Here is a 25,487-nt window from a genome sequence, read left to right as displayed (position 1 = left end):
TAGCAATAGTTCTCTTGATCGTGTCAGCTCGTGTCTCGACTGTGTTAACCTCTGATGTATGACAACCCCTTTTGTGGAATTTCTTCTCATGTTCTGTGGCGACAGATGCATAAATTGATGGATCAGAGGTCTTCCCTTTCAATCAAATTAACTGTAAAAAGAGATTTTTTTAGTACCTCTGGGTGAAAACTTGAAAAATAAAGTGTTATTTTTAGCTGACTTTTTGTTGATATTTCATTGACAATGCCTGTATCTGGAATGATTACAATAGTGTCAAGAAAGGGTATTTGTCTTTCACTGATTGTCATTTTCTCCTCTAGTTTGATGCAAATGTCTTAAAATCTCCATGCTGTATTAAAAAAATGTGTCTATAAATCTGCCATACATCAAAAGACCTTTAGTCCATTTTCTCTTATTTCCAAGATATGACCTTCTTCGAATTTCGCCATCAATATATTGTCGTAACTCGGCGCTCCTATAAAACCCATTGAGATTCCATTCTTCTGCAAGTAATATTTCTCATTTGTCCTCCCACTGGTAATAACCGCGGTATTATGCAGTGCTGAATTTGTAAGTGCCGTTGTTCTTGTCAGGAGGCAACTTGCATCAGGCCATTTCTCCTGTTAGCGGCGCGTAAAACCGAACCAACTACTAACCATGAGAGTGGCGGAATGGCCAGAGCTGCCGACTTCGGAGCAGGGGAACCAGGTTTGAGTGTCGGCTCAAAATCCTGTGATTTTGAACAAAACACTTAATCTCCCTGTGCCTGCCATAAATGAATGTGTTCTTAACTGGTGCTTATTGATTATTAAATGTTGGTGCTGAGCACCAGAAACCACTGGCTCAAATAAAGCACTGGCATTATGAGAATTTAAGTAATTCTATGGGGAACACTTTGTCTGCACCGATTTCTTCTGTGTGCAGCAGTGCCCATTCAATAGTTTTGATATCATCACTATGGGGAACTAATGTATAAAAGGCATTGAAGTCCACCATATATAACCAAACATTTGACCAGTTGTTTATCTGAACTTGTGTAATTTTGGTTAGAAAAATTGGTATAGTATTTAAGGTAAGATTTTGTGTTTTGCAAACGTAGTTGTAAAATTGCATCTGAACAGACATGTTTCTTAAGTTCAATTTCAAATTTTCCATATTGTGCCAGAGAGAATAGATATTAATATCACCCCAAAATTCCTACAGTGTGAAATATTTAGGATAAAAGCACTTGCTTCCATTCAACTGGATGAGCGGGTTAGCGAGGTCTTGTTATTTTTAAATTTGAATAAACACAGGCATTGTAGATGGCATTCTAATTTCGACTGTGTGCATGTTCATGAATGCATTCTAGGATGGAAATGGCTGGTTGTAGAAATCGTTTCACTATGCTTATGTAGTATTCGGAATATATAAGGTTTCTACAGCCTACAAGAGTGTTATATTTAACACTGCTGTAATCAGACAGTGGACGACCAATGTACACTACTTGAGTGTAAGTGCATTTTAGTTTATGCTCGTACACACTCGAACACTCCTCCATGGTAGAAAGTTTGATCCCACATGCCACGTGCTATACATAGAGGCAGACTGAGTATTCATTTGAGCAGGCACTCATCATTTAAGCAAATTAAATGTCATGTGAAGTGCACACAGAAACCACTGGTATAGTTGGCATTCGGAGTTCCAGCGGGCCCTAATGATCCATCGGTCCAGGTTTTTCCTTCACACATTACTTGTTCACACTCAACACTTGATCTCTTCAGTATGGCGGGTAGTCTGATCACGTAGTCATATGATGAACAAGAGACCGTTGGTATATTTGGCGTCTCTTCACATAATTAGAGCTTACCACTACACTGTGGGCTCCCGTTAGGTGTTCTGCTTTGTTGCACAGAATGGTACACATCAAGTTATACAGAGGATACTAGGCAGCCCGAGCACAGAGTGAACAGGTTAAGTGTACATATCTTTAATTTTAAGTCATTGAGTCAGCATTTATTGTGTAAACATTAACGTACCCTGGTGACTGCAAGAGAACGAGGATGAACAGCCTTGAACTGTCGGTTTATAAGCAGCCAATGATGTGGGACGAGGACGGTTTGTTGAACTGATACAACTCACCAATGGTGGTTTAATACTGTACGATTAGAAGTTTATAAATTCACATTGTATATCCGATCTTTATCTTTGTTTCTAAAACAAATTCCGTTCCAGAAAGCGTCCCCTGACAAAGGATATTGTATATCCGAAATGCACTGGGTATTATAATAATCACAAGGAATAATAATAGTGTTACTGATGAGAAAGAAGGAATTCAAGATTCAATGTAAAAATAAAATGTATCAAATTAAATGGTTGTGCATTATGGATGAATGATAACGAGTTACAGAGCTTCGGTCTTCAACAGCAGTGCCCTGGGGCAGACAGAGTGACAAGAGGCTAGCCACAGCATCAATGTGTCCACACCTGTTCAGGTGACGTGCATGGAGGCCCCCAGGCCATCTAAAGTATTTGATTAGAAGATTTTTGATAGCAGTGTAAAAGAAATTCTGTTGCCATACTGGCTAATTCCCATAAACCAAGGCAAATATAATTCATCATCCTAAGGGGAAGTCTAATCCAAGCAGAAATCTTTTACAAGACTCACAGCGAGATAACAAACCTCTATGGCATTAGGCTCTGACCTGAAATCAAGACCTGGACAGCCACGCTTCTGGAGTTATGTGCGCTCTAGAACTGAAGTTTCTCAGAACAGAACAAGGTTTCTTTCCCATCTCTTTGCTCAGCACCTTGGAGGACGAGAGTTTCTCTCAAACTGTCAGTATTGGGTCCATTAGAAATTCATGTAAATGGAAAATGGGCTCAGTGGCCTGACCCAAGATTTCTGCCAGCCTCTGGGAATTTGGATCCTTAAGAGGAATCCGAGCATGCAAAATCTCAGAAACATTTCTAAACCTGAAAGTACTCTGAAAGAGCAACTCCATAGATGTTACCAGACTCAAGCACTTTGCAGATCTAAGAACGAACCTACACCTGTATTCAGAGAGAGAAGAACTGATACTTTTCTTCAGAGTCTTTACTATCTTTGAGGGGCGAGGAGGCAGCAATTTCGTGAAGAGTGGCCCATCCATATCAACAAATAAATAATGGGGGGGGGTCCTGAAACCTCTGGTATAGAAATCGTTTTGCCCAGAGTTACTTCATTAGATAAAATGGGGCCAACTATCTTGGGAGGTGAAATTAATTGGCATACTAGAGCCTAATCCTATGTCTAGGTTGAGGCCCCTTGTGCCACAGAATGAGCCAGCAGCATCAGTGCAGAGCTCAGAGTAGTGGGTGTAGCAAGGAGCAGGAGCACGTCAGGGCGATCGATGACAGTAAAGGAGTGACTGAGGCTACGGTTAAGAATGTACCCACTCTTTGAAAAACTGAAGCACAGACATTTCTGCTTTTTGTAACTCCACCCTACTGTGAGAAGATGGGGCAAAACCTCGCCTTCACCTTTTCTAAGATGGCCTTCGGCTCATCAAAAGCTGATATTGAATGATGCTTCAGCACTCAAGAGAATTCCCATCCACACTCATGTTTAAATGCAAACCTGTGTAGTTTTGTTGAGAATGGCAACTTAGAGTGGATTATCTTTCTGTACTTGCTGTGATGCTATCTGGGTACACATAGTGTTTGGACTTATCAGCATCAAGGGAAAAAGCCATTCAGATGATCAGGATTCCCAAGCCACAAACACTGCATGCACCACAATGAGGGTTAGCCAACAATATGCAATGCTTGAGGTCCTTGCAAGATTTGAAACCAAGAATGAACACTGTCCAAATGCAATAAAAACAAGCATTGGCATAGCCAATAGGTCTCGCCTTTGGGACCTTATAAGTGTTTAGCCATGCAACAGTTGCATAACTAAATACTTATAAGGTCCCAAAAGCGAGACCTATTGGCTATGCAAAGCGGCCTTGCGGCGCGAAAGTTAAAGTGATTGCGATCATGATGAAACATCAAAGCGGCCGCGAAAGTGAAAGTAATTGCGGTAAAGCGCGGCGCGCGCGCCCGCGCACATGCACTGTAGCTCTAGGCTGCCCTGGTAGCACTTTTTGGAGCCCTCTCAATAAGTCTCGCCAGACCAGCGCATGCGCTGGGTCAGGCGAGACCTAAAAATAGCATAACATCACAATTTAGGCCCAGGTTTGTAGCTCTCTGACACAGGGAAAAATGCAGGTAGGGCAGTACCTTAATGGAAGCGCAATATCTCTTTCAGTGTTGCTTTCTTAGCTACCCTGCTTACTACATTGTTTTAGTGCCACATTTCAATCTGTGAGAACAACTTAAAAATGTTTTTTTACCTATTCTACCCAGAATTTAATCGTGGCTGTTTCTCCAGAACTTCCAAGCAGTCGACTATAGGAAGCCGAGCCTTTCTGCAGTGATGAAACTTTATACTTAAAATTTCCAGAAGAAAGATTGAAAGTAAAAAAGTTTACATATGTGAACACATAATTAATACACTGGTTCTGCACCCTTCGAAGAAGACCTCAATGTGGTATACTAGTGCCAGAGAATACTGTGTAAGTCTACACCGAATTTCAGTCTGAACCCGTTTTTCTATAAACTAATGTAACGTCAATTGCGGTTTTGATGGACCTGAACAATAAAATGAAACAACTGAATTGTTAGCATTCCATTCATAAATGAAGACAAAATAGTTGTTGACTCTAATCAGGAAAACACAACTTTTAAGTTTTCACTTTTCTTACTTGTGCTGTTTGTGCATGCTCCAACATCTCTTCGAATTCTTCATAATCTTCGTCATCTGGCTCAGCACCCGATAGCCTTGCTGCACGGGCCATAAAGTAAGGTGGCAATTCACCGATGGCAGTGCCAGCCCCCTTGAGAAAAAAACAGAGGTGTACAGTGAGAAAGAAGGATAACATTATATTTTGGGGTTTAATTCACACTAGATTTACTATATAAAAACCTTTGTTCATCGTTTTCTTTTTTAAAACAATTTTTAGAATGGGCAGAATTTTATATTTTTTTCTTTGTACTCAAAGCTATAAAAAAGAATCTTGGTCACCCAAAAGCCAAGGAGCATAGAATAATTATACATATAATAAAAATGCTTTCCTCACAGACTCATAGAATATTTAACTTGAGACAGAAGGAAAGAGAAAAATTACTTTATGCGGAAGGTCAGTGAATAGCTCAAGGGTGCTCTAAAAGTTTACATTGAGACCCTTGAAACACTGGCCCTATTGTCAAAGGTAAAATTACAAATGAAGATTTACTCATGCATACAATTAAAACTACAAGTAAGTTTAACACTTTCACTATTTAACATTTCAGAGTGCAGATTTGCACTTAGGTATAGACTGATAAGTCACCATCCCCTCAGTTCAGGAGGTGGGGACTCCTACAACATGTACAACCGTACAATTACTACTTCTAAATCTACAATTTTACAGTCTGCCTACTTGACAGACATACTCGCACGAGGGGAAGTACCAAAGCATGCGCGGCTGAACCTAAGCATGTGGACAGCCCGTAGGTGGAGATCACCGAATAGCAGCGAATAGGCAACAAATATATACCTGAACTACATCACACAAGCCTGACACCTATACCCCTCAAACTACATAAGAAGTCTATGACTTCATCCTCTTGGACTTCATGAACCTGCAGATATCAGGAATCACAGTCTGCCTACAGGATTCAGTCTGTTCTACATTCTGTCCATCAATAGTTCTTTTTGCATTTTTCACCCAAAGTGGGACAGGTATGCTCAGACGTGAGTCCCGTGCTCTCCATGCCACTGGAATCAAGCTATCCTGGCTGAAAAGGGGTGAAAGCCCGAAACCGGTCATAGGATGCTTGTTTCCAGTCCAGGGAGAACCTGGCCTAGCAGTTCGGGCTGGACTGTTCCCATTGGGCACAGGGTCAAGACTGATTTGCATATGGCTGGGCCCAAACTGGAATGGCATGGTGAGCAAAAAAACGATGGATTTAGGCCCAGATCTATGTACTGGGGTGAATGTATGACAATGTTCTGCATTCTGTCCATCAATAGTTCTTTATACAGGATCCATTCAGCAAGTCTGAAGAGGAGCAAAATGCTACTTACCACAGTATGCATCTTTTTTTGGCAAATAGAGCTGTAGATACATATGCTTTAGCATAGATCGCCATCTGGTGTTGGGTGCCATCTGGTGTTGGGTCCAGATGTTTGCACTTTGTTTTTTCTTCGAAGAAGTATTTCCAGTCAAAGGTAGGTGACTCCTCCTTGCGGTGATAGTGTGCATGGGCATCAACTCCATCCTTAGATTGTTTTTCCCGAAGGGTGATGATGGAGTTAGTAAGAGTCGTAAAGAGATGTCTATGTATAATGTATCTAAGTAAGATAATATTGCAACAGATAAAGGTTCCCGGGGAGGCGGGTGGGCTCATATGAATCTACAGCTCTATATGCCAAGAACAGATGCATACTGTGGTAAGTAGCATTTTCCATTTGAGGCATATGAGCTGTAGATCATATGCTTTAGCAGAGACTATACAGCAGTTATCTCTCAAGCGATGGCTGACCTATACCTGTTGCAGTGGTTTCAAATAATGTTCGTAACATTTTTTTGTGAGCTGGGTGAATGGAAACATGAAAGTAGGCGTCCTTTAAATCCAGAGTGGATGGAAAGTTGCCCTGCTGAAGTAGCGGAAGCACTTGTTGGAGTGTGACCATTTGGAAGTGGTCTGATTGAATGTAGAGATTTAGCTGAGGTCTAATATAGGCCTGAGAGAGACGTCCTTTTTGGAGATTAGTAAGTACAAGGAGTATACTCCTGTCCCTTGATGCTGAAATGGAACCGGTCCTATTGCATATTTTTCCAGTAGAGAGAACCTCTTGTTTTAGGAGTGTGAGATGTTCTGGTGACACTGTACATGGTTTTGGAAGAACAGTTGGGGGGTGCTTGAAGCTCCAGGCAGTAATGATACTGGATCATTTGTAGGACCCACTTGTCTGAGGTGATTGAATTCCAGACAGGCAGGAATTGAGAGAGTCGTCCCCTGACAGGTGTGGAATGATCGGGGGTAGCAGAGGGAAGTCACTGTTTGCGTGGGAAGAGCAGGAAGAGTTGTCCTTGCCTCATCCCCTATTATTGTTCTCTCTATAATTCCCTCGGAAATAACCTCTGGGAGAGGTGGATTGATTATTCCCTTTGTAAGAGGAAGAGGGATTTTCTGTGGATACCGTCTTTGAGCCATCCCCGTAAAAGGAGCGTCGAAAGGACCCTCTGTTGTTGGTAATTGTAAAGCTCCCATAGATTTTGCGACCTCAGTGTCTTTTTTCATCTTTTCAAGGGAGGTATCTACGGCTGACCCGAAAAGATTTCCTTATCAAATGGCTGGTTTAGTATGGAGGATTGTACCTCCTGCTTAAAACCGGAAATCCTAGGCCTAGCAGTGGCACGCTAGTATTCACTGCACGAGCTGCTGTGTCTGCTGCATTGAGTGCACATTTAATGGAAGTGTTAGGCACCTTCCTGGATAAGGTCATTAGCTTTTGCCTTATACTGATCGGTTAAGTGTTGCATAAGATATTCTAACATAATAATGAGCCCTATCATAGCGTGCTAGCAGAGCTTGAGCGTTTGCAATACGCCAATAATTTGCAGCCTGTGTAACCACTCTCTTGCCTTAGGCATCAATGAGTTTAGACTCCTTATCAGTAGAGGGAGCCTCACCTGTGGTTTGAGAGTTCGCTCTCTTGCAAGCATGAGAGACTACAAGAGAATCCAAAGGTAGCTGGCCTCTAATATAAGCAGGGTCTGTTGAAGCTGGTTTGTATTTTTTGTCCACTCTGGGTGTGAGTATCCGAGCTCTAACTGAGTCTTTAAAGACATCATCGGTGTGCTTTAACATGCCCTTTAGCATAGGTAAAGTGTGAGTAGATCTTTGAGAATAGGTGAATGTCAAAGCGGTAGAGGGCGCACAATGGAATGGCTGCACGGTAGTGTCGCGCCGCTGGGTTGGGACCACTATCCTTTCAAATAATTAGCGGTTTGGCCTACATCGGACAACCGTAGACCGTCGCATGCTGCAGCGGAACACAGTGGCTACCCAGTGATGCAATCCTGAAGCCGTAAGCTCCAGAGTATCCTGCTAAAATCTGAGGTGAAAGTACAAGACGACCGAAGGGCTGAGGCGACGAAAAATGGCGGCGACCTGTGCTGTCGCCGACGGACTGGAGAGCGTTGAGCACATCACCGGCGTGTGAGTAACTGCTGTATCGCCGCGCCGCTAGGATACTGCAGCGGGATCGCTGGCATACTACGAGGGCGTCTGTTGACCATCGATTCTGGCTCACCCAACTGCCCTGGACGCAAACTGATTGTAACCGAGAGAGAGGTGGAGGATTCTTTCAGTACAGTGTGACCTCCCGCACGATTGATCCGTGATATACCTCGACCGGAGCACTTCCTGCATGTCAATCGGAGTGGATTCCTAAATACCAACCACCCTGCAAACACACATTTTTCTCTGAGGCGAAAGCAAGAGCCACGCCGGAGAACCGGAGCGGCATAAATGGCGGCAACCCGATGTGATACAGCGAACTAACTGGCGCCCGCTGTAATTGTCCCTGGCGATTAAGTACCTGCTGCATTATCACCCTACGATCTTCCGCCCCGACCGCAAACATGCTGTGGGAGCTGATATCTGGTACCATCTATAATTCGCCTCTGCCCTTCTACTGGTAGTGTGTGACTTGGCGGAAGGCGGTGGAATGCCTCACACGGCGTGACAACCCCACATGCGGACCCGGTAAGCAGTTTGTGCCACCCGATTCCCTGGGGGCAGGCGCCAGTCAATAATAAGGGCTGTTTAGAGCGATGTCATGCTGGGAGCTGCGAAGAACTGTCGGTCTGCACGTCGATGACTGTGGGGGCGGAGTGGCGCAGTACATCCTTTGGCATACCCATTACAGATATCCTGTGTTTGTTTGACTGATATATGCCAACTGCAATGCCTGTGTAGGATACGCGGCCCCTATACTCTGTTGTGCCTCCCACGCTTATATCACCTATTATAGACCGTGAAATGATACTGCTGTCCTCCAGGATCCCACTCTGTTGTGACTGCAGCCTGTATGGTTTGGCGCCAGGACTGTCGGTACTGTTGAGTTGCGTCAAACCCAGGGAGTTAGTCATTGCTGGGTCTATTACAATCCGACCTGAACAGTGCTCATATCTAGCAAACTCTTAGTTACGCCACTAATCTGGATACTATCAACCATCTGCCATTTTTACATAGCTATCCCAATCGCATGTGGAGCGCTAATCCTCCCTGCTGCCTATCTGTGTGCTACACAATACACACTGTAGTGTACGCGACTGTACGTTGAGAGACATATGCGACTGACGCCAATACTTACCCTCACGTCGGACACTGTGAATCTCTGTACTCGCTAATACTTCCCGCTTCAACTACTACTCACATCCCTGCTAACAATGGGCAAACCTGATAAACAACAAACTAAATTGTCCTTTGCGCCCGCCGTGCGCCCAGGGGAACGTCGACCCACTCTGACACGGAACTAGATACAGACCATGCCAAAAATTCCAAAATGGAAGATGCATTACAGGCTATTCAACAAAGTCTGCAGGTTATAGCTAATAAGATTGACACCCTGACGCTGTGGGTAGACAATATGGCAACTAAAATTGACAAACATGGCGAACGCCTGGAGGATGCGGAACTGCGTATCTCAGCAATTGAGGATGAATCTACCTCCACTACTAGAAAATGCTCAGAGATGAACAAAATACTAGAGGTCAACAGGAATAAAAATGAAGATTTGGAGGCACGATTGAGGCGCAACAATGTCCGCGTCGTAGGAATTCCAGAAAGTACAAACACCGGCCGCATGGAGACATTTGTAGAGGACATGGTGCGTGAGGTCTTTGGCCTGGAGGCATTCTCCCCTGTATTTATTGTCGAGCGGGTGCACAGAACTCTCATACCCAAACCAATTCCAGGAGCCCCACCAAGACATATCGCCCGGATCCTAAATTACAGGGACAGGGATACGATCCTGCGATTGGCTCGAGAGAAGCAACAAATCAACTATAATGGCACTTTAGTGGCGTTCTACCCTGACTTTACATTGTCAGTACAATCATCTCGTAAGGAATTCGCGCACATGAAAAAATCTACGTGACATGGGAGTGGAATACGCCATGCTCTATCCAGCAAGACTACGTGTGACTCATGATGGGCGATCTAAAATACTGACCACGCCTAAAGCCGCACAAGACTTTATAAAAACACTTGCCACAAAACGTAAAAAGCTAGACCAACCCAATGCGGCGTCAGACTCGGACTGATGTGGCATGATCCCCTGGTAATGTAACAACTGTGTTCCAATAATACAATGTATTACATGCAACATAGAGTTTGATTAGGTGAATTTTCTGTCTGTTTCCTGTGCAATAGGCGTGGTATAATCTGAAGCAGCGGGCGCTTTTAGAATCTGGATGTACGGCTGTTGTAGTTATACTTTGAAATGGTTGCGCAATCCACAACTGATAATGTTTAAGACGAACTCCAGTTCGCGAGCCTCCAAATGTCAAATGTAATTATGCTACTTTTCCCCCTAACATTAACAGGTTACTTGATGCACCATTCTATGAAGCGGTTTATTCTAAGTTTTGACAATATATAGAGCACAGTATCCGCATTTGTAGTAGAAAATCTCTAACTGTTACTTATTCTACTGTAATGCAAGTTTGTAATCTCTGTTATTATAAAGGCCATGTTAGAGAAGTCTTTCCCAACCACATACGCCTATGCGGATGCTACTGTGAGCACTAAGCGGCTTCCCCTCCGGGTGCTCCCCATGACAGTTGATATGATGTTAACTCTGTTCTATTGGGTATGTCTTTGGCATAATTGGGATGCTAAAGTGGGTGGGGGAATTGGGGTATTATTGGGGTATTGTTAGTTTGTTTATCAGGCAATCACACTACACAACACGAGACAACACGCTGGGATGCTAAAAGTACGATACCAATATATCGCATTATCTTGGATACTCTGGCGCATGTACGCAACCAGGGAGCGCACCCAGACGATATATCTCTCACTCATCATTATGAGTAGTAAAGCGTTACCGACAACTCAGGTTGATTACCTGAATGTCCGAGGGTTGAGCAACCCCAAAAAGATACGAAATATATTAGCATATCTTAACAGGCACAGCATAGACATTGCCCTTCTGCAGGAAATCCATATAGCGAAAGCCACCAATCATCACTTGGGTACGCAGATGGGCTGAAGCCGTTTTCACATCATCATACTCCTCCTACTCCAGAGGAGTTATGATTCTAGTAAAAAAAGGAGTCAATTACACTGATATCTGGTCTACTTAGAGGTCACCACTTGCGATTAGTGAATGTCTATGGCCCCAACATAGATGATCCTGACTTTTATGCTCATATCCGGGAACAATTGAGAGAGTTACCCGAGATGGAAACATTGTGGGGAGGGGATTTTAACCTTGCATTGAACGATGACCTTGATAGGTCTGGTACCACTAAAGAACCGCAGACTCAAGCAGCGAGAATGCTACGTGAAGGAATGCTGGAACTACTGGAACTAAATTTAGTAGATGCGTGGAGACTAAGAAATCCTTTTGACATGCAAGCCACGCATAGTGCTACAATACATAACAGCTGGTCGCGGATAGACTATTGGCTCACAATCACAGCAGCAAGCACTTGGATAGGTGACATACGACACTTGCCAAAGACATTATCGGATCATAACCCAGTATTGCTTTCCATTGACCTGCCTAACTATACTCCGCCACCATATATCTGGTGGTTTAATGCCAAAGCGCTATTGGATGAATCGAGTAGCCATTCAACACGCAATAGAGGAATATTTCCAATTCAACCAAGATTCTGTAGATGACGCTACTTTAGTGTGGGAACCATTCAAAGCCACTATACGAGATGCATGTATTAATACTTCTGCGGGCATTCTAAAAGACATTCGTACCAAAATCACTAAATGCGAAAATAAACTTCAGCAATTAGAGCGGGAATATGAACATTCCCACAACACTGCCTTATTGGGCGATATACGTGAAACCCTAGCTGAATACCAGAACTTTGCAGATCGTGAACTTAACTATGTGACAAAAAGGCCAACAGCTAGAACATACGGAGAGGGTGGCAGATCAGGGCGCGTGCTAAAATATAAAATATGCCATGAACGCACACCACCAGCGGTTACGAAAGTTAAAGATCCACAGGGTAAACTAACATAGGATATTCAGGGTATCTTGCGAGCCTTCATGTCCACATATGGTGACCTCTATGCCACACGCGACACAGCCCAGAAACCCGAGATTTTAACATACCTTGAAGACATTGCCATAGCTTGGTTGTCAGACAATAAACGTGAATAACTAGCACTACCAATTACCGTTGAAGAGATCACAGACATAATAAAAACTTTGCCTAATGGAAGAGCACTTGGCCCAGACGGATTAACGTGCTAATTTTATAAGGCATATGTTGATCTTTTGGTCCCCTTGTTGAAATGTATGGTGATGCACACGAAAAACAAATCCTCTCACCCACACTTCGAGAGGCAATGATTATAGCCCTCCTGAAGCCTGATAAGGACCCTGAAAACTGTGAATCTTACTGTCCACTATACAATAAATACAGATACAAAGATATTGGCCAAACTTATAGCTACACGGCTGCAACCACTCATGACAAACATTATACTCCCAGATCAGTCGGGATTTAGACCCACTCGCTCCACGGCACACAATATTCTCAACCGCTTCGCAATTTCCCATCAACTTAACCCAGAACTCAAAGCGGCGGCGGTCCTGTTAGATGCCGCCAAGGCATTGGACTCGGTAGAATGGACATACTTATTCACGGTACTACAAAATATGGGTCTACTCCCAATACTGTTGCAATGGATTAGCATCCTATACACAAAACCAGTCGCCCGTATTAAAATAAACCAGTATGTTTCCAACGCGATACCAATTATGCGCACTAATTATGGCACTGCAATAGCTAGACTGGAGGACAAAGTAGACAGATGGATACACCTCCCACTATCCCTGGCAGACAGAATAGCTGTCGTAAAAATGGTCATACTGCCACAATTTCTATACTTGTTTAATACTATTACAATAACTCCACCGAAAGCAGTATTCCAAAGACTAACATCTAGTGTGACTCGCCTCATCTGGGCTGGGAAGCAGGCCCGCGCTGACACTCTGCAGGCGGTTTTAAGGTCCCTGACTTTCTGCTTTACTATCTTTGTGCTCAGGCGCATTACGCGCATTTTTGGTACCATCCCATCAAATATCTCGCACACACAGCGGTTGAGGATGGGGACGCCCACCCAATACCGCTTCAATATATTTTGCCGCACCCTCAAACACAAAGATCGAAACAAGAAATAAATACCATCCACACGACAAATCTAGCATGGCGGAAGATGGGGAAGTTGGCGCACAAGCTCCCACTATACGCACCAGCATTACCGTTGCAACACCATCCAGATATATCGGTAACTCAGGAAAAGGTGGGCATGACACTACTACAGCAGGTTGGAATAGACAAGCTGGGTGACCTATACCATAATGGTATATTTATCGAACTTGAAGACCTTCAATATATTAGCAACCAAACACTCCTTTTTAGATTCACCTACCACAGGTTGCGGGGAGTAATCAAAGATTTATATCCCACGTTTCCAGCAGAACCACCTATTCTTCAAGCATTACAAATGATCATCACTAATCCGCACAATATACACTTAGTAACCAAGCTATATGTGCTATTACAAACTGACATAGGAGACAACACATGCAAAGCACGGACCAGGTTGTCTGTAGTCTTGGACTCGCCTATCCTTGGCGAGGAATGGTCCACATGCTGCGCTCTGACTGAACTACTTACCCCAAACGGTAATTTAAGAATCATTCATTATAAATACTTACACCAATCATATCATACACCGACTAAATTAAAAAAATGCGGTCTCCGCAGAGAGGCGTGTTGCAAACGATGCGGTGCCGACAAAGCAGATTTTATACAGCTAGCATGGCAGTGTCCACATGTTGGTAATTATTGGGAATCCGTAACAACTACGTTAAGTGCTATACTGGGAATCAAAATTGACTGCACGATCCCTATATGCCTACTAGGTCTGGTGTCCAATTTGAGGTCCACTAACCGTAAACTTTGTGTGATTGCCTTATTATTGGCTAAACGAAGGCTCTCTATGTACTGGAATGGCAAGAAATACCCCACATGTAAACGATGGATGCATGATATGATATACTGTAAGGACACTTTGAAAACGTATGAAGAAGAGCTTCCATCAGGATCGAAACCAAGAGACTATTGCCAACCATTAACGCTCTATCTACAGTCCCATTGATTAAATCCTCCTCGGTGAATGACATGTTGCAAACTGGGTTGTGCATGTATCAGTAATGTCAAGAGCATTATATTGTATTAATGTGTCCCACCCACAGCTCGCCAATTGGGATATATGTGTATGTTAGCCTGTATGTTTATTTTGATCATGTTTTCTCTTCTTTTGTAACATTTCTAATGTATGTTTCTGATTAAATATATAATAAAAAACTTTTTTTTTTTTTTAAAGTGGAAATCCTCTTCTAGAGGCTCTTTATGGAGCTCCACTCCGTGATATTGTGCAGCTCTGTTAATGAGTTGGGCGTATCCAATGTTATTATCGGGTGGGGAGGGTCTAAAAGAATACAGGTCAGGGTCATTATCTGTATCTGGTTCCTTATCATAAGTTGCCCATGGATCAATATCTTGAGGTTTATCCTGATCTGGTGGTATGTCCTGATTTTCATCGGTATCCCCATCCCCACCCCCATAATCCTCATCCTTAATGCTAAGTGAAAGTGGAGGTGGTGGTGAATTTGACGGTGAAATAATCAAATTTGGATTAATAGGCGGAGAGGGAGGTGGAATGTAAGGTAGAGAAGGGTTAGTACCAGAGTCCTTTTTCTTAAGAGGTATAGAAGGGTCCTCTGTAAGGTCCAGCTTCCGTTTCGTAGGAAGAGTGGCCTGAATATGCCCTGTTTTAGGGTTAATAACAAGTCATTTTTGTTTTGGGTCCAAAGATGGGTCAATGGACCGAGGTTATTTGGGTGGAGTGTCTTTTTCTTTGTTTGTTGTTTTCAGTGCCGAGAGTTTCGGCTCCGGCGCCTTTGGTGTTGGGAGTTTTCTGCTGTGCGTCTTTGTGTTTCGGCTCCGAGCCTTTTTGTGTGGAGGAATTTGGCTCTGAGTCTTTTGATGCAGAGGATTTCGGCTCCGGGTGCTTTGATGGTGAGGATTTTGGCTCCGAGCCTTTTGGTACGGAAGATTTCGGCTCCGAACCTGTAGGTTTTGGGGATTTCGGATCCGAACTTTTAGATTTGGAGGCCTTATGTTCCAAAGCCTTCGGTGTGGACGGTATAGTCTTTGGTCCCAGTGGTGTGGTGACCGGTAGAGACTTGGACCTATGTTTTGGTGCCGAGTGCATTGTTTCGGCACCGGAATGGGGGCGGCTCGAGTCCAAGCCGTAAGGCTTTTCTTTAGGTTTCTTAGCTGGAGGGCGGGGCATCGGAAACTTTCTGTCGGTGCCGATTGAGCCCAGAGACGAAGGTGGTACAGAAACCTTTGCTTTATGTTGACTGGTCCCAGGGGGATCAGTACTCACGGTACGCTGACCCCGAGTGATGTGCTGTTCTTCCTCCATGTCGGAATCTGCTTCGAACACGGAGACCTGTTCTTTCTCAGCTCCCTCGATTGGATGTTGGATATCTGGATCTTCTCCAAAGATGTCCGGTACGGAGCCGCTGTGGTGTTGCATCTCGTGGCGTCGAGCCCAACGATCACAGATTGTTTTCTTTGATCGGAACGATCGACACGCTTCACAGTCCTTTTCGTTGTGTTGCAGGGATAAGCAGAGGTTGCAGACCTTGTGCAAATCAGTGCGTGGAAACTTAGCACGACACCGGGGACATAGTTTAAATGGAGTCCGTTCCATCGACTGCTAGAGCGGTCGGCACGGGAAGCCCGTCGGCCCGCCTCGAGTTATCAGATCGAAGGTTTTCTCAGTTGGAATGATGCGCTTCGAATGGGGAACCGCGATTGAAGACAATACCGCTGAGGGTAGAGGATTGCGTGTCGAAGAAGTTCGAGAACGATACAGAACCGTAGCGTCACAATACACATCCGAACCCGATGGCGGAAAAAAACTATCTGGGGAAGGAGTCGATACCCATACACACTATCAACGAAAGGAGGAGTCACCTACCTCGTGACTGGAAAGACTTCTTCGAAGAAAAACAAAGTGCGAACATCCGGACCCAACACCAGATGGCAATCTATGCTAAAGCATATGATCTACAGCTCATATGCCTCGAACATTTTATTAAGGAGAAGACCGACCTTGTAATGGACTCTGTTGTAAAACAGTTAAAAAAATTAAAGGCGCTGCCTTCATTCACCTTCAGTGGAACACAGAAGGCAGCCTTGTGGCAGGAGGTGACATGCTCTGTAAATGCATTGAGAGAAGAGGCAAGCACCGTGGGGGATTGTAAGAGGAAATGGCAGAATGAGAGGAGGTGGGTAAAATAAGTTCTCCAGGAACCTAGCTGAATAACACAATTTCTGGAGGAACACCTGAATCCTGTCTACATCTCACATCCCTCGAGGAGTCTGCCCTCTCCACAATGCACCCTGACCTGCTAAATGGGCTGCCTGTTGCTGACAGCCCTAAGGTTTTGTCAGGTAAGAACTAAACCCCCTCTCTGTCCCTAAAACATATCATACAAACGCCAAACTATGTCCTTTTCCAAAATCTAGACTGTTTTCAAGACATCATGCACATATTCCTGAAAAACAACCTCTGATAAAACCATTACATTAAGCTGATGTTAATATTTTCTTTTTCTACTCCCTTCCTCTCATACAATCGTTATTCAAAACAAACTGGCTGTGACAGCTGGTGCAGAAGTACTTCCTAATGCATTAGAGCAAAACATAGGGCCTATCTCTAAATGGAACTCCACAAGACACAGATGTCTTGTAGCACAGTAGAACATTAGGATAAGTTACTTACCTTTGGTAACGTCTTATCTGGTAGAGACATAATCTATCTGCAGATTCCTTACTTTAGAATTTCCCAGGTGTCAGGCTGGATCTGGAAGGATTTTGCTCGAGCAATACCCCTGCGCAGGTAGGTGGTATCGGGCAGCTCCGCGTGACATAGTCGGCCACGCCGAAGTGGCATCTGCATCTATTCTATTCTATAACAAGACATATACGTACTCTCTATATTGATGTTGGTCTATTTGTCCACTCATGTAACATACCCATTTTCACGGAAAGTGATGTATGTCTGCTTCTATTCTTAAATGCCAATAAAAGGAATTTTCAAACAAAAATGTCAAAGTAGACTTCTGGATTCAAACTGTGCGGCGCATGTGCGGGCGCGTACGTGCGGGCGCGCGTGTGAGTGCGGGCGCGCGCGCACACACACATGCACATGCGTGCGCACGTGCGTAGGTGTTGATCTACAGCACTGATAGTAGTGTGGTGCAGTGATGCAGCTTTCCTGGAGGTCTTATCAAAGTAGGCGGCGGTGTAAGGCAAGCTTCAGACACTTGCATTTATATGGTACTGTATCAGAATGTGGCTGCTTTGTAGAATTACAAACAAGTTACTAGCATCCTTACTCAGTGGTTCTTATTTTGGAAGGCACGTTGAACTTGTCTCCGTCGGGTAGCACACAAAGCCTTACAGCCAGTGTCACTGAACTATCTTACCAGCTTTATCATGATCGATATCCTGCTCTTTGTTATCGGGACAGCCCGACCAAAGGGAGCAAACGTCACAAGGAAAGAATATCCATTGATAATTCCCACCCTGATAATTGGACATATAGGAATAGTGTAGATAAGAGTGTACATGAATCTCATCTCACATCAAATATTGGTTTTGGGAATAGCTGGTTTGTAGGTCTGATCCAAAGTAATGGCTTGTAATCGTAATATGGGGAGAAGGGTCATTTTCACTTCCTGGAATGTCAATGGGTTAAGGTGCTCCCGTAGGCAAAGGTTGATTTTAAAACAGCTTGAGCTTTCTTCGGCCCAGATCTGTATCTTACAGGAGACCCACCTGAGCCAAATGGAAAGTTCTCTCCTTTTCTCAAGGGTCCCCTGGATAGACTGTTTTTGTACCTCACAGCAGTCAGTCCATAATAGAGGGGTGGCAATCTTGGTCAAAAAGGGCCTACATTGTTTGATATGAAATTGTCAGTCTGATACATCTGGGAGGTGGCTAGTGGCCAATTTGTCCGTTGATGATATTAACTTAACCTGTGTCTCATACTACGGACCAAACACTGACGACCCCTCCTATATTGGTAAACTTCAGTCGATTTTAACTCTGACAACACTTCCCTTGGTTATCGGCGGTGACTTTAACCTACTCCTTGACCCAGTTAGGGATAGATCCAACCTCAGCTATTACATTGGTGCCCCAAAATCCCGTCGAGCCTTCATTAACTTACTAAAGGATTTAGACTTGGCAGACGTTTGGAGGGCAAAGAAAGGCGATTTACAAGAATTTACGTTCTACAGCAAAAAGTACAGTCATTCCTCCCGAATAGATTATGTCTTGGTAGACTCATTATCCCTCAACAACATTGAGGATATATTAGTTAAACCTTGCCACCTTTCTGATCATGCATCAATTCAGTTTGTCTACAGAGTTAAGGGGACGGTATTACAGCCTAGATGGACACTAAATAGAGCGATGTTGGCCGATCAGGAGATTATTAAAGCTGTTAAGCTTTCCTCTAACGACTTTTTTTAACTGAATGGGGAATCAACGTCATGGGATTTTATCTGGGACGCTTACAAGGCTAACTTGAGAGGTAATTTCCATAGCCCCATCTGTTTTAAAAACAGAACTGAAGCTAGTGCCCTAAAAACTGTTGAGACAAAAATAAGTCAGTTGGAGAGGGATAGGAACAGACTTCCCCCGGGGGATTTGGAGCAACTACCGCAAGTCTTAAAAGACCTAGAAGAAGTAAGACGGGAATACAGAGGGAAGTTAGATTCAAAGTGCAGGGCACAATGGCATGCAAGAAACATGCAGAACTTTGAGTACGGTGAAAAAGCAGGGGCCCTACTTGCCTGGAAGGCTAGAACAGATAGAGTGAAAAATAACATCAATAGACTAACAATAAACAGCGCGGGGGAAACCTCAAGCAGATTTGTAGATCTCCAATCCTGCTTAATTTCCCTCTTTTCAGATCTGTATAAAGGGGACCTGGAGCCCTCCCTATGCTCAATTCAAGCTTGGTTAAGCACTAAATCTCTTCCCTCCATAACAGAGGAATGTAGAAGGGAACTAGAGGCCCCCATTAGGATGGAAGAGATAAGTGGGCAAATCAATAAAAGCAAGAATAAAAAAGCTGCCGGTACAGACTCACTCCCAAATGAAGTCTACAAACTTCTGGCGGAAGAATTGACCCCCGCCTTGTGTTCCCTTTTTAATGCGGTTTATAGCCCTGCCGGTAGGGTACCAGAGTCTTGGAAAGAGGCAACTATAGTCTTGATCCTTAAACCAGGTAAAGACCCATTAAGCGCTGACTCCTATCGTCCTATCTCCCTGCTTAACGCAGATTATAAGATCTTTATGGGCGTGTTGGCAGGGAGATTGGCGAAGCTAGTCCCAAAGTTGGTCCATTCAGACCAAAAGGGGTTTGTAGAAGGTAGGCAGATCCAAGAGCAAACTCAGTTAATGATAGGTAACATCGATTTGGCCACTACAAGATCTGATCCTTTGGCAATAATAGCCTTGGATGCGGCCAAAGCATTCAATAGAGTTTGCTGGGTCTACTTATGGGAGGTATTGGCAACATTAGGGTTTGGCCCAATTTTTATCCAAACTCTGAGAAATTGCTATCAAGGTTCATCTGCCCGTATCTTACTGAACGGGATACTCACACCAGGCTTTAGCATTCAGAGAGGGACACGGCAGGGATGCCCGATTTCTCCACTTCTGTTTAATTTTTATATTGAACCACTAGCCCAAGCCATCAGGCTAGATAACGAAATTCATCCCTTTAAATCCCATTCCTACAGTTGCAAATTAGCACTGTATGCTGATGACCTGACTGTATTCACAAATAATCCTGGGGTCGCTCTTTCTCGATTAGAGTCCATTACGGAGGAATTTGGAGCATTGTCAGGTTACCTGGTAAACAAATCTAAGACGGAGGTGATGGGCTGGAATGTCGAACAATGGGGAGGGGTTGACTCATTAGAACTAAAATACTTGGGTATTTACATAGTTAAAGACCTAGCCAGAGTTCCCTCTGTAAATCTGTCTAGAGTAACTAAAGAAATTGATTGTCTCTTCTCTAGATGGAGGAACCTCCCTTTGACCATATATGGGAAAGTTAACCTGGTGACGATGACCATTCACCGCAAGCTCTCTTACATCTTCTCTGCTATTCCTCTCTCCTTCCCTCAAAAATTAATAAGCGAAGTTCAGAGTAAGATCGGGAGTTTTATCTGGGGAGATAAGGGTACCAGATTATCTTGGAAAAAACTTAGACGTAAACTAGCCAATGGGGGCTTGGCACTCCCGGATATATGCTGGTACGCAGTGGCCTTCCAGTTTAAAGCTATCCGTTCGCTATTGATGAGACCTGAAGACTCGGCGTGGGGGAAACTGCTGTATGAAATGACAAGAACGGCAGAAGAGGGAGGAAGAGTAGAGGCATTTCTGCATAAGTTTGGTGCTACAAAGTACTTCAAAAAAGTACGTTTGAAGGTTTTAAGGGCAGCTCTAGCTCTTTGGCTTAAAGTAAGAACTACATGGGGGATAGGGTATTACTCACACTATGCCCCCATTTGGGACTCCCCGGGGACACCTTACTGTTTAAAGGATGGGCTGGCCTTACCTATAAAGAGGGCTGGAATTACAATCTGGTCGGAATTGGTGGACTCTGAGGGGGTTCTTCCATGGGAGGTTTTGAGGGCCAAGATTGGCACAGGCTTCTCCAGATTTAAATACCTACAGCTTACCTCGTGGTACGAAGCAGAGAGAGAGCAAGTAAAAGGAAACTGGGAGGTTGAAAGGTTGTGCCACTCCGCCCAGGCATTAAAAAAAGAGGTATCAGTGTGGTACAACTTAGCACTTGAAGCCGTAGACCCGGAAACACCCTCATCGATTAAAATATGGGAGCAGTCCCCCTTTGAGCCAACAATAGAAGCACTGTTTGAGCCATCATTGAAGCTGCTGTATAAATTTATCAAACCTGCAGCTCTAAAAAAGAATCACTTTTTTGTTATCAATAGACTTTACTATACACCAGCTAGAATCGCGAAATTTGCTCCAGCACCAACTCCGAAATGCTATAGGTGCAATCTCCCCCTAGCAAACGATATACATATATTTTTTGAATGTTCAGAAATTAAGACCTTCTGGAAGGAAATCGGAGAAACTCTCAAAGACGTGTTCAACTCTATTATTGAGATCAACGTGTCACTGATTTTCTTTGGGGATGATAATCTATTCTGCACTAAGGCGTCACAACAGCAACGAGGTTTATTGTTATACTTGGTTCTGCTTGCGCGAAGGGAAATATGTAAGCGATGGAAGGATCAACAACCACCCAACAGAGAAGACTGGCTTAAGGTTTCCTTCGCAATGGCTCATCTGGAGTATGATGGGGTAGGTGACGCGTCTACTAACCTTTGGTACCCCTTTATGAACTGGGGTCATAACCTACGACTCAATAACTTTGTCCAATGATTACACCAGTTACCCACACAAAACAAGGGACTGGTTAACCAATGGAAACATATGTGGTAAGCCGTGGGTCTTCTCCTCCATAAATCGTTTAAGCGGCTTCATAAGACCCACACGTGTTACTGGTGAGATGAGGACTAAGAAAAAAAAAAAAAGTGTACATGCCGCAGAGGCAGCTGCTGTCACTCTTAAGCCAATGTAAAAGCAACCAGCTTTAAGAATTGAGAAATTTGTTTTACAGCGAACCTTTAAGCTTTTTCCAAGTTTGAACTGCTTTCAACAAAACCATACATGTGAGAACACTCGACAACACACTCACAAATGCTGTACAAAAGGAGATCCCAATCGACTCAAAAATACAATTCGGATAATAGTCTATAGTAGAAAACATGAAAAAAGTGGAATGTTGAGTTCTTGCAGAAATAATTAATACAACAAACATCTTCTTACATTGTGAGGTTGGTGGCTGCCCTAGAAGAGCAACTTAGTGATTGTTGTAACCAAAAGGAACCAAAAATGACGTTACAAAGTTTGTTGCTGTAAGCAGGAAGTGAAGTTTGAATATATAATTACCTTTGGAATTTCCCTGAGCTACAAAAATTACCATCTATTCAGTTAAACTGCTGCAGGGTGTGAAGAAGTAACAATGATTTTTTTTAACTATATGCACGTTTCGAGAGGTAAGACCCACTTGTAAGCATTGGTAATATGGTCGGACTTTCCTGCTGTCCAAGTTTCATCTGGCCGCAGCAGAAAGCCTTGGCTTGCAGTCGGCAGATGTTGACGATTAACTAACAATCTTATATTGAGAAGACCTCCAAACGAAGTGCTGTACATAGCATCATAACAGTTCCCAAGAACAGTACTAAAGCTGATATATGATGCTGCAAGGGCCAAACAGACTGGCAAAACATGGTACTTGCTATGGTACAGAATAGCATAGCCAACTCTATGGTATGCATTCTTGCGGAGCCAATGGAGCCAACAATGTGCATATTTACAGTATAAGGGAAGATAAGGTATGGCAGGGAGAGGGGAATAAGGTGAGTCTTATAGAGTTATCATGTGTCCGGGTTCAAGATGGGTTTTTAGGACTAATTTGAACTTTTGCAGGGAGTGACCTCAGTTATGGACATTTGTAGGAAAGTGGCTCTATATATACTGTTCCCAAATAGGTACAGTGTGTATAGAGTCCACAGAGGTTTGGCAGAGGCTAAAGTTAGATATAACCTTACACTTTAAAGCGGTAGCTTGGTCGAGCATTAAGGCAGTATCAGAGGACAGTGTAAAGCATTTGTTGTACACACTCAAGTCAGAAAATGGTCTCACACACTCAAGAACTGAACTCTAGGCCAATGGTTTGTATAAAGAATATATAGTTGTTTTATAACAATACCTATCAAAAATATACTTTCTCAGAATGAGATGCTTTTGTTATATACTTCGCAAAAGGAAAAGTGACTTCGAATGCAATAGTTACAGTTTGTTGCAATAGGCAATACAATTTCAAACAATAACACATTGAGCTCAATGGGAATTTTAAGTTATATGCAATTGATTACTCTCAGGATTACTTTTCTAACTGCGGGACTGAATCCTATATTCAGTCCTGGGACAGTTCTTGGAAACAAGTGAATAAGTACTTTTTAGTTACTGTTGTGATTTTTAAGCAATATTTTGCTATTTCAAAAGTTGACACTTAGAAACTTTTTCTAATCAAATTACCAATGTTATCCTATAGAAGGAATTTCACTTAGCAGGTAAGTGGGGTTATGGTTACTTTTTCTAGGTCAGTGTGGGATCCTAGATCCAGCACTAGTGTACCACCTTTAAGCAGTTGAGAAATTGCGTTTAAGTTACACAGGCAATTTTTAAGGAATATTTATACGTTTGCAAAATCGACAAGAAATTTCATCGAAAAACAGCCAATGGTTTCCTATGGCAGAAAATTCAAGTTACGGGTAAAGTATGTTCTCGTTACTTTTGAAATCCAGTGCTGGGCTCCTAGGCTCAGTACTGGGGCAGCTATTTAAAACAGGTAAGTAATTACATTTTCACAGTTGATACGATTTTTAAAGAATATTTGTAGTTTGCAAATATCGACACTTAAAAGAAATTTCATAGAAAAACAGTCAATGGTTTCCTATGGGAGAAAATTGAGTTAGTAGTAAGCACGGTCGTAAGTACTTTTCAGGGTCAGTGCTGGGCACCAATATCCACCACTGGGATCTCTCCTAATAGCAGGTAAGTATTTCCGTTTTCGTTACCCGGTTGATTTTAGGTGAATATTTTAAAGTTTAGAAACTCGACACTTAGAAGAAATTTCAAGAGAAACCAGTCAATGTTACCCTATGGAAGAAAAGTGAGTTATCGGCTTTTGGGTAAGTACTCGACTGGCAGAGTTAAGGTTCTGGGCATAGACTCAGGGGTCTACCAGGGTTAGGTAAGTACCGTTGTTACACTCTCAGCGGCACTGGGGCGGCCGGGTGCAGAGTGAGTTAGGCCCAATGTTATCCTATGGAAGGCAGGGTGCCCTTGGTTGGTGGCTGCTGACCAGCAGGCCACGCGGCTGTGGGAGCTGGGCTCCTGATCACTTGCTAAGGGCAAATGGGGAAGTAGGTAGGAGTAGAAGTTACACTGCCAGGGCCACTCGGGCAGCTGGGTGCAGGGTGCTTTTGAGCCTTCGGGGGCTTAATGGATTGCTATGGAAAAGCTCAAGGACGATCAAACGCTGCAAGCTCGGGGACGAAGATTCTTCAGGTGCCACCACCACTTCGAGAGGTAAGTTGGTAGTTGGAGGATAGGTAGGTACCCAGGAGTCAGGTACAGGGGGCCGCGTGCAGGGGTGCCTTTTGGTGTCGGGAAATCTTACCCTCTGTTGATCGCGGTTGGGGGGTCCCTGGTTCTGAGGCTGCAGGCGTCATCAGGAGCGTCGAGGTGGGTCCTTGGGTGCCGGATTCGGGGTCACAGTCGCCGGGGGGACATCTTCGGGGTCTTTGTCCACTTCGGCACAGGCCAGGCTTGGCGGGTGCAGAGTGTGCAGGGTTCGCGGCTCCGGGCTGATGCCAGGGGTTAGATACTTGCTTTGAGCAGAGCCACTGCTCGTGGGAGTCCCAGGTGCTCAGAGTCACAAGGTAGCCAGGTCCTCCAGGGTTTGTGAGGTTGCTGGTCACAGGAGGTGCCGGGATTGAGCAGGAGCAGGTTCGAGGGTCGACAGGCCGGTAGGGCGGGGGCAAAAGCAGTTGGTGTCTTCCTCTTCTTAGCAGCTGCACGGCAGGTCTTTCTTCTTGATCTTCTTTGCTGTTTTAGGATCTGGAATCTGAGAAAGGAAGGTTCAGGGTGCCCCTAAATACTAAATTTAGGGGTGTTACAGGTATGTAAACGGCAGGGACCACTGGGTCCCTGTCCTGGGGTAGGTACACCCCCTATCCTGCCACTCTCCTGTCGGAGGGGGGCAGTGGCCTAGTCCTGATTGGGTAGGGCTCCCCATCTTCAAGATGGCGAGGGCCCGGAGATGTGCCTTACCTCGCCTCCCCCACCTGAGGGGTGAGGTGGTAGGACTGGCACATCCCCTGTCCTTACATGGGTGTTTCCGGC

General features: G+C 44.0%; 1 protein-coding gene across 6 annotated transcripts in view; it reads right to left on the bottom strand.

Annotated features, from left to right (window-relative positions):
• Positions 1-25,487, bottom strand: part of VMP1 (vacuole membrane protein 1) — an 810,872-nt gene that overhangs the window by 323,342 nt on the left and 462,043 nt on the right. For all 6 annotated transcript variants that reach the window (XM_085649403.1, XM_085649406.1, XM_085649404.1 and 3 more), the window contains one exon: positions 4,767-4,898. In XM_085649403.1, coding sequence (XP_085505529.1) covers positions 4,767-4,898 — 132 coding nt within the window. The remainder of the gene's footprint in view (positions 1-4,766; positions 4,899-25,487) is intronic.

The sequence above is a fragment of the Triturus cristatus genome, chromosome 3_2 (assembly GCF_964204655.1).
Source record: "Triturus cristatus chromosome 3_2, aTriCri1.1, whole genome shotgun sequence".
In the NCBI taxonomy this organism is placed as follows: Eukaryota; Metazoa; Chordata; class Amphibia; order Caudata; family Salamandridae; genus Triturus; species Triturus cristatus.
The sequence above is the reverse complement of the archived record's forward strand: the minus strand, read 5'-3'. Positions and strand labels throughout refer to the sequence as shown.